This window comes from Parus major, chromosome 1A, assembly GCF_001522545.3.
Source record: "Parus major isolate Abel chromosome 1A, Parus_major1.1, whole genome shotgun sequence".
NCBI classification, from domain to species: domain Eukaryota; kingdom Metazoa; phylum Chordata; class Aves; order Passeriformes; family Paridae; genus Parus; species Parus major.
The window spans coordinates 13,583,847-13,599,452 of NC_031773.1; the positions used below are offsets into that span (position 1 = coordinate 13,583,847).

The 15,606-nt window shown below is 35.4% G+C and overlaps 1 protein-coding gene across 6 annotated transcripts in view; it reads right to left on the minus strand.

Annotated features, from left to right (window-relative positions):
- LRRK2 (leucine rich repeat kinase 2) overlaps positions 1 to 15,606 on the minus strand; it is a 62,293-nt gene that overhangs the window by 13,203 nt on the left and 33,484 nt on the right. For all 6 annotated transcript variants that reach the window (XM_015627065.2, XM_015627070.2, XM_015627069.2 and 3 more), the window contains 16 exons: positions 15,247 to 15,395; positions 13,541 to 13,634; positions 12,306 to 12,492; positions 11,740 to 11,921; positions 10,990 to 11,219; positions 9,863 to 9,990; positions 8,587 to 8,805; positions 6,228 to 6,429; positions 5,516 to 5,604; positions 4,737 to 4,924; positions 3,683 to 3,837; positions 2,642 to 2,788; positions 2,297 to 2,488; positions 1,424 to 1,570; positions 994 to 1,094; positions 639 to 829 (listed from right to left, as the gene is read on the minus strand). In XM_015627065.2, coding sequence (XP_015482551.1) covers positions 639 to 829; positions 994 to 1,094; positions 1,424 to 1,570; positions 2,297 to 2,488; positions 2,642 to 2,788; positions 3,683 to 3,837; positions 4,737 to 4,924; positions 5,516 to 5,604; positions 6,228 to 6,429; positions 8,587 to 8,805; positions 9,863 to 9,990; positions 10,990 to 11,219; positions 11,740 to 11,921; positions 12,306 to 12,492; positions 13,541 to 13,634; positions 15,247 to 15,395 — 2,601 coding nt within the window. The remainder of the gene's footprint in view (positions 1 to 638; positions 830 to 993; positions 1,095 to 1,423; positions 1,571 to 2,296; positions 2,489 to 2,641; positions 2,789 to 3,682; positions 3,838 to 4,736; positions 4,925 to 5,515; positions 5,605 to 6,227; positions 6,430 to 8,586; positions 8,806 to 9,862; positions 9,991 to 10,989; positions 11,220 to 11,739; positions 11,922 to 12,305; positions 12,493 to 13,540; positions 13,635 to 15,246; positions 15,396 to 15,606) is intronic.

Consider the following 15,606-nt stretch of genomic DNA (forward strand, 5'->3'; position numbering starts at 1 on the left):
ACTGAGTGCATTATTCCCACAACAGTAAACTGTGCTTTCACACATGAAATACTGTGTTAAAAATGTCAACATCACCAACATGACACAGCCTTTCTGGATAATGACTTTAGAATTGTTCTCAAATACTATTTACTGTTTACACTGCATTTTGGTATTTTAGTACCATTGCACTGTGCCAGTATTTTAGTACCATTGCATTGTATTTTAGTATCAAGTTTCATCTGAAGAGTCACTGATAGTTTGAAAATGCATCCTAGAACCTTAAGCTTAACTCTCTTGCAGGTTTTGTAATTTTAAAGTCACACTGCAATGAGGTGAGGTGATTCATGGACTTTCAGAACTTGAAAAATGCACTAAATGAACTTCTTTGACATTTCAGCATGAAATTAACAGCCACATGGAAACTGTACCCAGTCTTGCAATTTCTCTATTCATATGAGTATCACTTATTAGCAGGAAAAAATCCAGGTGATGAAAGTATATATTACATATCAGCCAATCAACCATAAAAATACAAGCATTTGTCTGACCCAGGAAATATTCTGCCTGAGATGTGAGAGAACAGAAGCTTTTCATTTGCAGTATAACATCTTTGAAGCTATATCCTCTTTCTACAGCAATGCAGAAGTCACATTTACCTTAAGCCATCTGCTACATGTAGAGCTATCCTGTGCTGAAGTGTTCTAGTTAAACTTGCATTGTCTTGTTGAAGCAAACGATCAAGAGATCCTTTGAGGGCCAATTCCATCACCAGCATCCGGGGACGGATTGCAGCAGCCAGCAAAGACACTAAACTGGGGTGGTGAAGGTGACAAAGCACTGCAAGCTCCTGTAAAGGGTAAAATCAGATGAAACAGTGCAAATAGCATAATCTCTATATCTGAAGTAAATGTTTTGGAGTGAGGACTTGCAATTTACTTAAACTTTTAGAACTCTTCACTAGGGTTGGTATTCCAAGAGCAGCACTAGAGAACAAAAGGCAGTATTTCTTACTTGTCTTAGGAGCCTGAGGGAAGTATGTTTATTGAAAATCTTTACAGCAACCTCTTCACCACCATAGGATGCACGGTACACAGATCCAAACCCACCATCACCTTTTGAACAATAAAATTGAAGAGCATTATAAAAAAGGGATAACAATTTGTCCAACATAATAGCTGAAAGAGTTCAGTTTTAAAATATGTTGATCATCTACTGTGTTAAGATTCATGATCAGTAAACTAAACACATAAAAACCAGTGTCCTAGTGCACAAGTTAATGGAAAATTCAAAACTCAATAATTTGAAATTCAGAATACCTTAAAATAATACATTTCTTCAGAAAAGAAATCTCTAAAATGCTTTTCATATGTTGCAGAACTAACTTCAATAGAGTTGTTTGCATAATTTCTGTTAAGAAACCCCACCACACAATAATGCTTACCTAAGAGAAATTCAGGAGCTTCATCAAATTCCAGATCATCATTGTTCAACATAATATTTCTAGGCAAATCAGCCAGTATCAGATCAGGAGCAATCTGAGCAATTGGAATGGTCTGTCTTGGTTGGTCTGGATTTACCAAAAGATCACCTTAGAAAAATGAAAGAGAAAATGAAAAAGAAAGGAAGGGTAGGCATCACTGAAAAAGCACTGAAAGGCATAAGGATCTCCAAGAATTCATAAGATCAATGTACCTAAAATTAGATTCATATATGTGCTTACATATATCTATATATGCATACACACAGACATACATACTAATTAAGCTTGCCATTCAAATTTTTGGCTCTTACATGTTTAAGTGTTTTCAAAGTTCTATATATGTACCAATCAAATGTGAAAACATTTGCTGCTATGTAACACCACTAAACTAACCAAGAGATCATTTTTTTGTCTGTAAAAGGAAAGAATGCTGTTAGTATGTAGAATGCCATACTGAATATTGTTTTTTAAATTACTGTGCTATGTGATCCAACCAAGAGATCAAGTATTAGTTTTACTGTCTTCTGGATTCAGTTCCAAGATTGAAGCTGCATTATCAGTATTAAGACAAAATTATTCTTTCCATTATTGCTATTTTTATGTAACTACACAGAATAGATGCAATCTATTTCATATTCTATACTTATATATACTAGATAGCTCTCACATAAAAAACCTCCCAAGTTGCTTTTGATTTACACTGTAATGTTTTATTACAGAAGTGAAACATTCTTAAATAGCATGAAGTACCCAAATGCTATAAAGGGGATGTTGCACAGTATTTGGGTAGATACAAGTGTACCTCTATATACCTCAAATGGCATAAATATATACCTTCTTCAGCCTTCCTAAGCAAGTCATCAAGCAGTATTTTTTGGTGTTCTTCACCATCTTGAAAGCTGTACAGAGCCCATTTCTTCAACAGTGTTTCCCCTTCACCACACACATCTATTTCCAACAAACCTGGAAACCATTCTTCCATAAGAGAATCTATGTGATCCACAACTTGCCCCAAAAGAATGCACCCTTTAAGAAACAAAAAGAGGGAAATTACAGACCCAATCTACCATACTTTTAATTGCAAAGATAAACTTTATATTCCAAAGGCAAAAGCACAACAAACCAAAATGCCAAGCTGCAATCAAACTGGAGCAAAATTCAGGCTCAAGAATAATTAACCTTTTCTGCAAGAAGGTGCTGTAATTTTCAAAAAACTGTCTGGGTTGTTGTCAAATACTGCTGATTCCACCAGACAATAAGCTTCAGGAGACCAGTTCAAGTAGATGCCTTGTCTCCAGTACATTCTATTAGGACGAAGAGCTCGCTCTAGAAAATAAAAAATTAGATTAAAAGTCTGATATCCAATATGAATGTAAATTTTAAAATATTCAGAATATTTCATGGTACTCTGAATATATAGTTATGATTGCAGGGTTATACCTACCCAAACAAAATAGAGGCTACAACCTTGCAGGCAGCATAGCTCCACAAAAATTAAATATATGTCAACTTGTGCTCAGCTGCAGAAGAATACTTACAAAATGTATTTAATCAGATGGTAAGTCGTGCAGCAGGTAGGCATTACAGAAATGCTTAGGTACATTCAGGTTCAAGCACAGAGTATCTCAGGCAAAATATGGAAAAAGCTGTGATATAAATTTTTCCTGTCACATACTCATGAAATAGCAGGATGCAACTGGAATTTGATGCTCAGAAGAAACTTGAATGCCAGGACAGTAGGCATTTACAAGTAATATTTGTAAAATATTATTAGCATGTGAAAGCATGGAATTCTTAGAAAAAAGTAAAGGCATTTCCCCTCCTTCTGATATATACAAAGCTTTGAGACTTAAATAAAGTGAGAAATAATGAACCTGAAGAGAAGCAGTTTGTTTTTCTGTGTGGAAGACATATCCCTTCCTGTATTTTTTGTGGAAGCAAATAGCAATATTGCATAAACATGAGGATTTCCCCTATCTCTAGAATGTGAAGGAGAGAAATGGACCACTTCCAACCTTTACCTTCTCTTGCATACCACTCTGAAGACCAGGCACTATCTGTTCCTGGATACTTCTGTTACATAAATGACCACTCTTTTTCTTACAAGTGTTCAGAATTTAGCTAAAGTAAAACAGTGCTGGGGACTAAAGCTTTAACATGCAGGTGTTGGCATTCAAGGCAAACTTGCACACTATTCCTTTTGAAGATAAAGATTTGTACCTCTTCCTGACAGCATGTAAGGTGATATCTCAAGCAACCTGTTGATCAGCCTGGACCAAAATCCCATAGGAAAATATGGCATCTCATAAAGTCTGATGATAATTTCTGAGTTTTCACAGTGGGGAAGCTCTATAACAGGTCTGTGATCAGACAAACTGAAAGAATAAAAATATTAAGACAGTATTTGATGATATATCTGAGCTAATGACATATATTATTTATCATGTAAAATGCATTATTTATTAATGAATGCATGATTCTGTTGGTCAGGGAGCTAACAGATAGTGTATTTGTTTATTCTCCTTGCTTGTGTCAAAGTGAAGTTCTGACTGTAATTTAAACCCAACAGCACCTCACAGATCATCAGATATTTAATGTGAATATGAGGAAAATCTGAGACATACATAAGGCAGGTTAGACATTCAGATAAAACCTTCCTAACCCAGGGCTTTGAAGGACATAAAAATCCTAATCAGTGCAGCCATGCAACACTCTCTCCATTTGGCAGCATAAATACTACTGAACACATTAGGGAAATCTGTAACTGAGGCAGAAAAACTGAGTTATCTGCTTCAGATAAAACAAAAGTCAAAGTCATGACACTTTTTTTGTCACCACATTTAGTATCTACACTTTTTGAAGGAGATACTGCCTCTGAGTAACTCGTCTGTGGTTCTCACTTCACACAAATAGGTTATGGAAATTATTATCTTTTGTATTGCAATAAATATCTGTGTGACACTAAATTATAATCTCCTTGCTGTAGTCTTGAAGTATGGTAATTGTAAAAGAAGTGCTATTCTCTTAAAGTATTCTATCATTTATAGTTTCCATTTACCCACCATACTGATACAACGTAAGGTTTATCTGCTACAAGATCAGCTTAACACATCTCTTCTGAAAGTATTTACTAAATGTAATATGCAAAGAGTATATCATGCTTTCATGTACCAAAAATTGCTCTGATGATCAGTAAAACTAGTTATCCTGATGAGAGGTTTCTATTTTGATCTATCTTTATGGCTGTCATTTGTGACTTTAGCTCCTTGCTTACCTGCTTGGGATTAGTAGTTGGTCCTCTCCTAATGGCAAAGCAATCTGAAATTTTTCCAGAAGTTTAAAATATTGTGACATATAGATTTTAGGGAACTTGCTCTTCTTCAAAAGGAATTTTTCCACATCTGAACGCTTTACAATTCCCTTAGGGTATTTAGAAGAGCCTTCAACTTTCACCATCAGAATCTTTTAAAAAAAGTGAAACAATTTCAGGTGTACATTCATCATTAGATGAAAGTTTCTAATGAAGTTTCTAATGAAAGAGGTTAGAAAATCTGATATATATAATAAATTTTGAGAGTGTTTCTAGAACAATATTTCGATGATAGTCTCACTTAAGCAGTCAGTCTGCTGCTCTCCCATTCCAGCTCCTTACCCACTCACTTTTCTCTGCCATCTGTACCTAGCATACAATTACAATTCTTTCCCCTTCTTACAGCCTTTAGCCCAAAGTTCCAGCTTTCATCCCAACCTGTGGCAACATATTGCAGGATTACCTTGCATCTGTGGGGATTTTCTATTCTACATGTATTCTTGTGTCCATTGGAGTTTAAATTATATTGGACATTACAATGCAAGAACAGACAAGCAATGACACAGTCAGTTGTCCAGAAAGCAACAGACAGAAAGAACCAGGTAAAAAAATGGGGGTCTTGAGAAAATTCTAGATCATGAAACAAGAAAGAAATGGTGAAGAAGGAACACTGATGAGTTACAGTGGCTTTAGACAGGGAAAAATGTACCATAAATGTATACACAAAAAGTAATCAGTCTGACCTGTGCCATGATTTTACACAGCCACTTTGGATCTACGAAATACAGATCTCTTAGCTGTAGTGCTGGGTCTTGGAAATGAAGAAGAACACCTGCACAAAGAATACTGTAATTAGCAATGCATTGCTCAAGATCAATATTAAGCAAAGTAAGCACTCCACTCTGGGCTATTTTTATTATATGATTTGGTATAAAGAATTTAAATAACAAATACAGCTATATTTATGTCAGTATCTCAAAACAGTAGAATGCAAGCATGACTTGCTCAGCTTTACCTTTATTTTCAGACTTTTTGTTAGATTTTTAATGTGACTTGTTTTCTTTGCTAAGCTCTGTGTGGTTTATTATTTAATTTTAGGAAGTCAATACTGTACTGAGATAAGCTGTTACATGTGTTCCTCTGACCACTATTCTATTTGAGCTATTGGAGCAATTGCACCTTTCTTCAGCAACTGTGCTGCCTAACCAGCAGTAGAACGTTTTCATGGAGGGGTAAGAGAGAGCAAGAGATATAAACTGTTACAGTACTGATCCTTCAAGCCATGGAATTCCCTTCCTAACACTGTGGTTTAACAAACTAGTGTTACCCAAACTTAGACACTTCAGCTTACCATTTTGTGGCAACCTTGTGAAAGACTTAAAAACACGTACAGATCTATCAGCTGCAGATTTAAAGCAAAGTGCTAACAAACACACATCAAAGAGAATATTTTACCTGATTCATTCAGAAAGTGAATTGCATGAGGGAGTTCATTTTCATCCAGCTGTAACTGGCCTTCCTGAACCAGTTCCAGCAAGCGTTTCTGATCAATTACAGGAAATTCCCCTGGGACATTTTTACGTTCCAGCAAAATTCTCTTTTCCAGCTCCAGGTAGCTGTCAGGAATTAGCTGACCAACTACTGGTTGATCTCTGATCTGTAAAATTAGGAATAATAATATTAAATGTGTTAATTTATTCATGTGAAATGCATAAAATAAAACTAAGATATAAAGTGTATGTCCACTCAATAGTAGCAGAAAAGAACAGGAACACTCATTTATTGACTAACATGGTCAATAAAGGTAGACATAAGTAATTATTTTTTCAGAATTATAATGTCTTTCTATAAATAAATACTCAGAGAAGAAAATATTTCCATATTACTTGTACATAATAAATAAAGGAGGTTTCTCAGAAGACATTATTTCAAAGAGAAGCTTTGGTTCAAAATAAAAAGACAATATTCACTGTATGAGCAAATGATATACATCTTCAGTTAAGACAAAACAATAGACAAATTAATAAAAAAACCCTATAGTTCTTGTAATATGCAATATCTCTAGCTGTGTTTTTAGGTAAATTGGGGGGAAGAGGGTAGTAGCTTGATTAAGTCTCCACTGTTGGCAGTCAGTGGACAAAAGAGTAGAATGAAATAAATTTAGCCACATGAGTGACACAAATGGGTGCTTTGTGCCTGTTTCCTGAGCCTCTGTTCCTTTGATATTTGGTAATCACTAGTACCCAGTCAGGTTTTCTTTTCTCCATGCGTGCTGATCTACTAACCTTTCTGAGGAAATAGGAAACAAGTTTCCCAATATTTACAAACTGGCTTCTTAACTGCAATCATTCTCTCACCAATGCACTGTGATGTTTTTAATGTGTCAAAAATATAATTGGTACTTGTGCAGATGAAATTAGAACCTTCTGTAATTTCAAAGACTTCAGAGTACTTCATGACAATGCTAAATACTTAATTCACTTTGTCTAACCTCTAAGTAGATATCTTGTAACATTCCTTTCACAAACCACCTATGTCATTTACGGTAATTATCTCATTTCCTTCAGGCCACCTTACATCTGTGTGGAAGTATAAACATCAGTTTAAGTCATAGTCTCAAGAGATGCAGACATTAAAGGAAAAACATTTTTCAGAAAGCAGAACGTCTCTGGAGTGTTGAGGAAGTATGGTGGGACATAGAGCCACATAAAAACACCAGCTCTATTTATGCCTACTGGACGTATGAGAAGAAGAATTAACCCATTTCGCTTGAAGAGGCACCTCCTTGCCATTTAGGACTGGTTAGCTGTTCTTTGCACTGTGGAATGAAGTTAAGGAGATTTTGGATATGGCTAAGTTGCTAATTCCTGAAAGAACCAAGAGAGGTGTGTACACTTGAACTCATTTGCAACACCATTGGTGTGAGGCTAGTCATAAATACTTCATTTGCTCTATAAAAACTTCCAAGCAGTCATTTGAAAGAAATTTGGGTTCTGGAATGATTTATGAAGCTCTGCCATTGATTTAAGTAGCACAGGACGTCACCTTTTCTCTTTAATGTTTCAGGACATAAATGAAAAATGTGTTGCATAAATTAAAAAAAAAAGAAAAAAAAGTATATCCTTTGTCACAGATGAGATTCTGTCTTTCTATAAGCTCCATGCCTGGGCTGATCTCTTCACTCACACTGAGGGCATCATGCTGTGGCTAAGGCTATAGCAGGGAATGAGTTGGGATGACCTTGGAGACAACAGAATTACAAGTACAGATATTCCAATCCAGGAGGATCACTCAGCCCCCACAGGATCTTCTTTTCCTAGTTTAATTCACTTTCCTGTTTACAGAAATAGTTTCATGTTATGTAAAATGAAATCAGTAAATGGAAAATTGGTTGGTTTTCCCAACCAATATCTTATTTCCCAAACTACAATATCTTATTTCCTGTGCCCTGAAATTTTGCAATAGTTACTGTAATTACATGATGTCACCCAAGAAACCAAGCTTTTAATTAAATTTCTTTGTAAGACAAAGAGGCTCATTTTTAATTAAATACTTGATTTATGGCCTTAGTGCTTGAAAACAGAACTTAGCTGTGTTTTTTAATAAGTTGATTTTTTGGTAAGAAAATCAAATTAAAACAAGCCTGGCAATTTTCCTTCATTATTCTGCTGTGTGTAACATTTTATATAAGGTAATATGACTTTATGATCACACATAAAATTTATTTAACTACACATTAATGTTCAAAAATGCATTCACTTAAGTAAAAAAAGTTTTTTAATGTTTTCAACATTAAAACCAGCATGTGGCCTACCTTGAAGTGAAGACTCTCCTTTATGATGATTTTCCGAAGTCTGACAATGGAATCAGATTCCTCGGTAGCATTGACAAAGTGGTAATCCTGGATTGCTGGGAAGCCTCGCTTGTTCAACAGCTCTCTAGTAATTTTACTCATGCAGGCCTTACGTTGCATTTCATCAGAAACATCCAAATGAGTGCCAACAAGGATGACAGGGGATGTTGATGCTCGAGCCTGTCAGTGAGATCCATACTATCGATTAACTCAATAGTGATGTTGATTTTATTGTTTTATATTCATATAAAATGTGATCAATTTAGTGAAACATTCAGAGAGCTGTCTATTTCAAAACAGAAATATTAAAAAATCAGCTTTTTCTAAATGGAAGGAGTGTACATCTGTATTTCATTCTTTGCAGATTAACACTATTGGCAGTAAAACAGAGGGACATTATTTATTAAGACCATCCAAAACAATGGAAAAGCCAAAAGAAATGGTACTTTGCTAGCTGTCATTGGAACAAGGCAGTAGTGAAACATCAGCAAGTACTGCATAGCAAAGAACACATCAGAAGTGATTTTCATCAACACTATTCTGATTGTAACGCTGTGTCTGTATCACTGCCCAAGGTGAAAAGAGTTAAAAAGACAAGTTCATCAACAGGATCAGTAAACAAACTCTTTATGTGAGTGTATTTCCCAGTCATGGCTAAGCATCCCACACAAAGAAAAGACAAGTAATGCTCACTCAACATGGAATGGCTCCATAAATGGAAATAAACACTTCAGAAAAATGAAAAATATACAGGCATATTCTCAAGTCAATTCCCTACCATAGTTCTGGAATAATTCCTATTAATAATATGATACTAAGCATACACTTAATAGCATGATTTCAAGCCTGTATCTAGTCAGTTTTAAATTAGTCTAATTCTGACTTCCCCAACATTTTTACTGGTGTAAAAGAAAAATGCAAGTTTAACTCATTATTTTTTTTAATACAACTCCATTCTTATTTTTATCAGTAAATTCAAAATATTGCCAGAATATACAAACTATTCTTTTGCACATCACTTTGTACAATTTTAAGTCCAAAACTGTGCTGATCATGTCTTTTTATGTCTAAAACTACTTTCATATCCAATACATGATGTATTTCAGCTCTTGTTTAATATTACTGTTCTTACTTTCTGAATATTTTTTTCCCTTCTTCCCCTATATAAATATTTATGGTTAATTTGCTGTTCACCTACAGCTTCCTGGAAAGAAGAATTCTGTTCTGTATGTCTTACCTTGATGTTAAAAAGCCATGGCTTCATAGCATCCACCTCTGCTTGTCCTTTGCTGAGATCATAAACAGCAAGATATAAAGCCCTCTGGGTCATGAAATGAGGATGGGTACTGTAGAACTCTTCTTGTCCTAATGATCAAAAATTTCCATTGTTTTGTACTTCCTTGACTGAACATCTTCAGACCACAAAAAAGCAGAGGAACACATCCCCCAGACCACAAGTTCACAAATGAAATCAATGTTTGCAGAAATGTATATAAATTGACAGGAAGCCATAATAAGTATGAATTTTAGGAAGGCCCTCTGTGATTGACTGAAGTGTAATGTTAAAAAACATATGTTGGTTTTATATCAAGTGTAATATTTAACCGGATAAACATGGTTTCTGCATAGACAACTTAAAAGGTTGTGATTCTTTTAAAACTCCAATACTGAATTTCTCCCTCACTCTTTCCTTTTCTTCTACCTTCTTCCTTTCTTTCTCCTATACTTGCAGCAACTTCAAAATAAATTCACATAATTAAGCACTTAAAATTACAACTAAAGCTGGACATCCAGCTCGAATGGCATTGGTCTGTGCTTATGCATTGTGATAGACTGTATGTAGATGATGATAGACCTCTGTTTAAAAATAACTTTTCTATGGCCTTAAATAGCCCTGGATTTTAGAAGTGCTTTTATAGTCCCCTAAACTCAGAAAATTTTCCAGAAACACAACGTTCAAAGACCCATCCTAAGTGCTGTGTTGTCTGTGACCCTACAAACCTGTGATACTGCAGAGCCTAGAGAGATCTGCACTACAAAAGGGAGAAACAGAGTTGAATGAAAGATTCTTCTGGTGATTACAAGCAGTTTCTTACTATTCTGAAAGATTATTCTGAAGTATTATAGTTGAAATGAGTGGTCAAACCTCATTTGGTGATAAATTCCTGCGGCTTTATATTAAATTTGAGGGATTAGTTGCTAATTTACAGAATTCACTAATTTATAAGTGGTTGTTGGACTTTTGGTGTATGTTTGTGACTCTACTGTCCCCAGTTTGAATTACCACAGGCTGACTCTAAGAATAAATAATGCATTAAAAAGCTAGAAAAGACAATAGTATAGGAAAATAAACTCAGGAAATACCTCCAAAGTCCCACACATTTAATATAAGCTCCTTCTTCATTTTGCCTTTCCCTTGAATGATCCAGTCTTTTACATCAATGCCTACTGTTGCTTTTGGAGAGCCCAGTTCTGTTCGTTTGCTTTTCATTAGTTGTTGGAGCAGGGTAGTTTTCCCACTGCCAGTGTTCCCAACAATCATGAGCTTCATTCTGTTATAAGGCACAGCCTTCTTCAGTCGTTGTTGAAGAAATCTGGTAGAAAAAAAATTGCAAAACTCACAGAAGTGTGTAACAGAGAAAAAGATCAACAGAACACAAGAACAAAGAAACATCTAGAACTATACCATTTTCTTCGAATTTTCAGTATCTTTTTGATATTACTGTTCTTTTAACTGTCTACTCTAATTTCTGATTTGAAAGCTGAGGTTTAATTCAGAATATGTCTTTTTTGTTGTTGTTGTTTTGTAATTACCCCAAAACAGTGCTCTGTGCAGTGCACAGCAGAACACAATAAACATATTACAAATAATCGGTAAGCACCATTTATTGAACAGTTTACAGAAGCATCAAATTCAAGAGGTAATACTAGTATGGTCTGAATCACTCTAATCTATTTTATCTGTGTGTGTTGGTATCATAACCTTCCACAGAGTAGCATACTGGATTTCATATGACAAACCAGCATGTCTTTTCAAAACGGCTTGTTACTTTCTCAATGCTTACTGCAAAAGAAAGCAAACCAGAAATATTCAAGAACAATAGGGCAACAAACCTGATAATGTCTCTGGCTTTGCATCCCACATGCTTGAAGTCTAAATTAAGATGGAGTCCTTCCAAAGGAAGATCCCAGACTTTGGACAGTCTTCCCATTTCATCAGGAAAGAATCTCAGATCAGGATTATGACTTACATCCAGAGAAGTCAAATTCTCTAGGAAGCCAATCTGAGGAGGAATCTAAATAAAAGAACATTTAATGGGCAATTAAATGTTTAAAAAAATGAGAAACATAAATACAGTAATTATTTAACTGAACTAGGTATTATTTTTACTGCTGTAGATATTTTTTTTTAATAAACAGGCCTAATATCCCACAGTAGGAGAGAAAAGACTTTATAAATAATTCAGTATACAAGCTGATTATATGATACATTCCAGCAGAAAAGCTGGATAGAATATAGCAATTTTCCTTCACATAGAGTACTATTTGCACTTACATACTATTTCACTAATACAATGTACAATGGTATGAGAGGTGACATGAAAATCAAATGAATATTTTAAAATTGCATTCAACTGAAAAGCAATTAAATTTTCTTTAGGCAGAATCTTACGCTTTACCTCCTTTAACTTGTTGTGGGAGAGGTGTAGCTTTTCTAGCCTAGACCATGCACATGCCTTTTCACTCAAGTCCAAGACATCTATTTGATTATGATTAAATAACAGCTCCCTTAAATTTAGTGATTTCCAGTGCATTGGTCCAGGCAGGTTTACAATCTTGTTTTGGCTTAAATCCACTGACCGCAAACTAAAAGCATGAAAATAAAAAAGAGAGAAGTTAGCAAATGAAAAAATAAAACCCAGCTTAGCTGGAACCAAAGGTGTATTAATTTTTAATAAACAAGTAGATTAGCTATCAGAAGAGATAGTTTTTGGAATTTGGATTTGGATTCTGAAATCCAAATACAAGTAGATATGTTTGCAAATACACGTATGAGCAGAAATTACACAGTTCATCTACACCTATTGGACAAATATGCTGTTTACATTACTGTGAAACATGAACCACACAAAAGTGCATGCAACAACACCTTAATTTGTCTGAGCTGGGAGATGCAGAACCTGAAAACTGGATTTTTTTTAACACATCCATTAAATCTGCTGTGAATGTTAGCATGCTGAAATTGTGCAATATCATGTTAATTTCATTAATATAAATTCCCAAATCTGTGGATCTGCTCTCTCTATGGTGCCCTCAGCACTCACATCTCCCCACACCTACTGGATCATCCCTTCCAAGCACTCCCCCCACAGTCTAATTCTAGCGATCTGTTAAGGTCAGCAATTTTTCTATAAAAAAAGCAGAAGTCCAATTTTCACATAAGTAATGCTTTGAAGGTATAGCAAAATAAATATCACATGCATCTTTATCACAACTCCTAGAGGAAGTGTTTTTCTTTGAGAATAAGTACCCCATGTTATTTGGGAAGTGAAAAACTAATCTCAGTAGTCTTGAGCAAAAGTCTGCAGAACTCAAAAAGGAAAAATGGCTACAATCTTTTTATTGTTGGTTCCAAGGAAATATGAGATTAATTCTAGTATTCCAAGCAAGAATTGTCAGCTTCAGCTGTCAAGGACTATTTTCAACAATAGCGATTTGAATCTGAGGAACAGAATTTTTCAGAATAATGAAGAAAATGTGACTAATTTGTCTCCAGTATAAAAGCTACAAGGTTCTCATTCAACCAGTGAGGATTCCCTAAAAAATCAGTAAAACATGCTAACAACAATTTTGTCATCAGATTTTCTTTATCAAGAACTTGACATTGACTTCAATGAATAAAAGAGTAACTTACTGTGGTAGAAGAAGAATTGCTTCTGGAACATTATTAAAACAATTCTGGGATAATTTTAAGCTTGTTATGCTGGATGACAAGTCAGGTATTTTTTCTAGAGCAGAAAAAGAGGTTAATTCTATGATTTTTAAAAATGGTTTAAATAATTTTTAAGACTGGAGTTTAGACAGACTAAAAGGTCAGTCTATCATTTTCATAAAAATGTTTCACCTACCAAAGGCAGAGTTCGAACCCTTTTGTTAAAGCTTATTAAAAACTAAACTGCCAAAAGTAATGTATTGACTTTTAACAAATGATACATTTTTATCCTTCATCACCGAGTGGCATTAAACACCAAAATAATCTTACTTACACTTTACTGTACTGCAAGTATATAAAAGATTCCCATGTGACCTAGGATTTATTTGCTCTTATTTATCCATTCAGTCTTATTCATTCTTATAATAATGAGTCTAGTGGTTCGGCTGTGTTTAATGCAATTCTAAGAGTTACTTTCTGAAATAATGTGACAATAATTTCTAAATGGAAGATTTTATGTCTTGAAGAAAGAATAAATTCTAACTTATGTTAGTGTGCTACCTAGCTCTCTGCACAAGGTTTAAAGATAAAACACAGGAACTGTGGAAGAGCTGCTTTTCCTGGATCAGATGCTGTAAGCCCAGGGGGATGATTCAGGGCATCTCAAATGACACCTGCATGTAGGCAACTGAATCAAAGATTCACTCTTGTTCTGAAGATAATGCTGGATATAGTGTAGTAAGTACTTAATTACAGCATCATTTAGGTTGGAAAAGACCTCTAAGACCATTGTGCCCAACCATTAACCCTGCACTACCAACTCCACCACTAAAAGCTTAAAGGCCACATATTCATGTGTTTTTTAAATATCTTCAGAGATTGTGACTCAATCACTTCTTTGTGCAGCCTGTTCCAGTGCTTCCTTCAGTGAGGAAATTTTCCCTAAAACCCAATCTAACCCCGCAGGCACAGCTTGAGGCCATTTTCTCTTGTCCTACTGCCTGTTCCTTGGGAGAAGAGACTGACCCCCACCTGGCTGCAGCCTCCTTTCAGGCAGCTGTAGGGAGTGCTACAGTTCCCCCTGATGCTCCTCATCAGACTTGTGCTCTAGACCCTGCACCAGCTCCTCTGCCCTTCTTTGGATTCACTCCAGCACCTCAAGGTCTTGCTTGAAGTGAGAGGCCCAAAACTGAACACAGGATTTGAGTCGTGGCCTCACTAGTGCTGAGGGGGACGATCACTGCCCTGGTCCTGCTGGACACACTATTGCTGGTACAAGCCAGCATGCATCTATGTATTACAGCACAAATTAAAACAAAATTAAAACATGTATATATACAAAATTAAATCTGTATTAGTACTAGATTTGCAAGCTAAATGTGAATGATTTTCTATTCTTTGAAACTTCCTCAACAGTGTGTACAATCTCAAGTACACTCAATCATTTTTACAGCATCCATTGCAAATGTAGGAACAAGATGAGTTAGGTGAGTCAGATCAAATGACTGGAAGCACACTCCTCTGCTTCAGTGATCAAAAGCTAATGCTCAGGACACCATATAAACAAGGATGAGTGCATGTGGCATTACTCTTTTCTCTTCTCCCAAGACTCCTAATGTTGGTGGCAGAGGAATTTTGTGACTTGGAATAGTTTCCAGAAGGCAAATCCTGTTTTCACAGATACTTACCAAGAACATTCATCCTGGCATTGAGCTGCTCCAGTTTTGTACAGCCCATGAAGACATTCTCAGCAAGGGATGAAATACTGTTCTTGCTAATGTTTAAAATTTTCAGGTCTTTCAAGCATAGGGGTGAACATAAGCATGAAATTTTGTTTCTATGATAACAAGAAAAAAGACAATCCATTTTTTATTTAGAAGCTATTAGGTAAAAGGTGAAAGTAGTGTTGCTCTGACAAAGTCATCCTCACACCAGTAAAACAAAAATAAAAATCTACATAAAGACTGACCAGTCAGCAAAAACATTAGTACATGTGGCAACATGGAACAACATGACTGATACTAGGATCAGTTTAATTAATTTGGAGA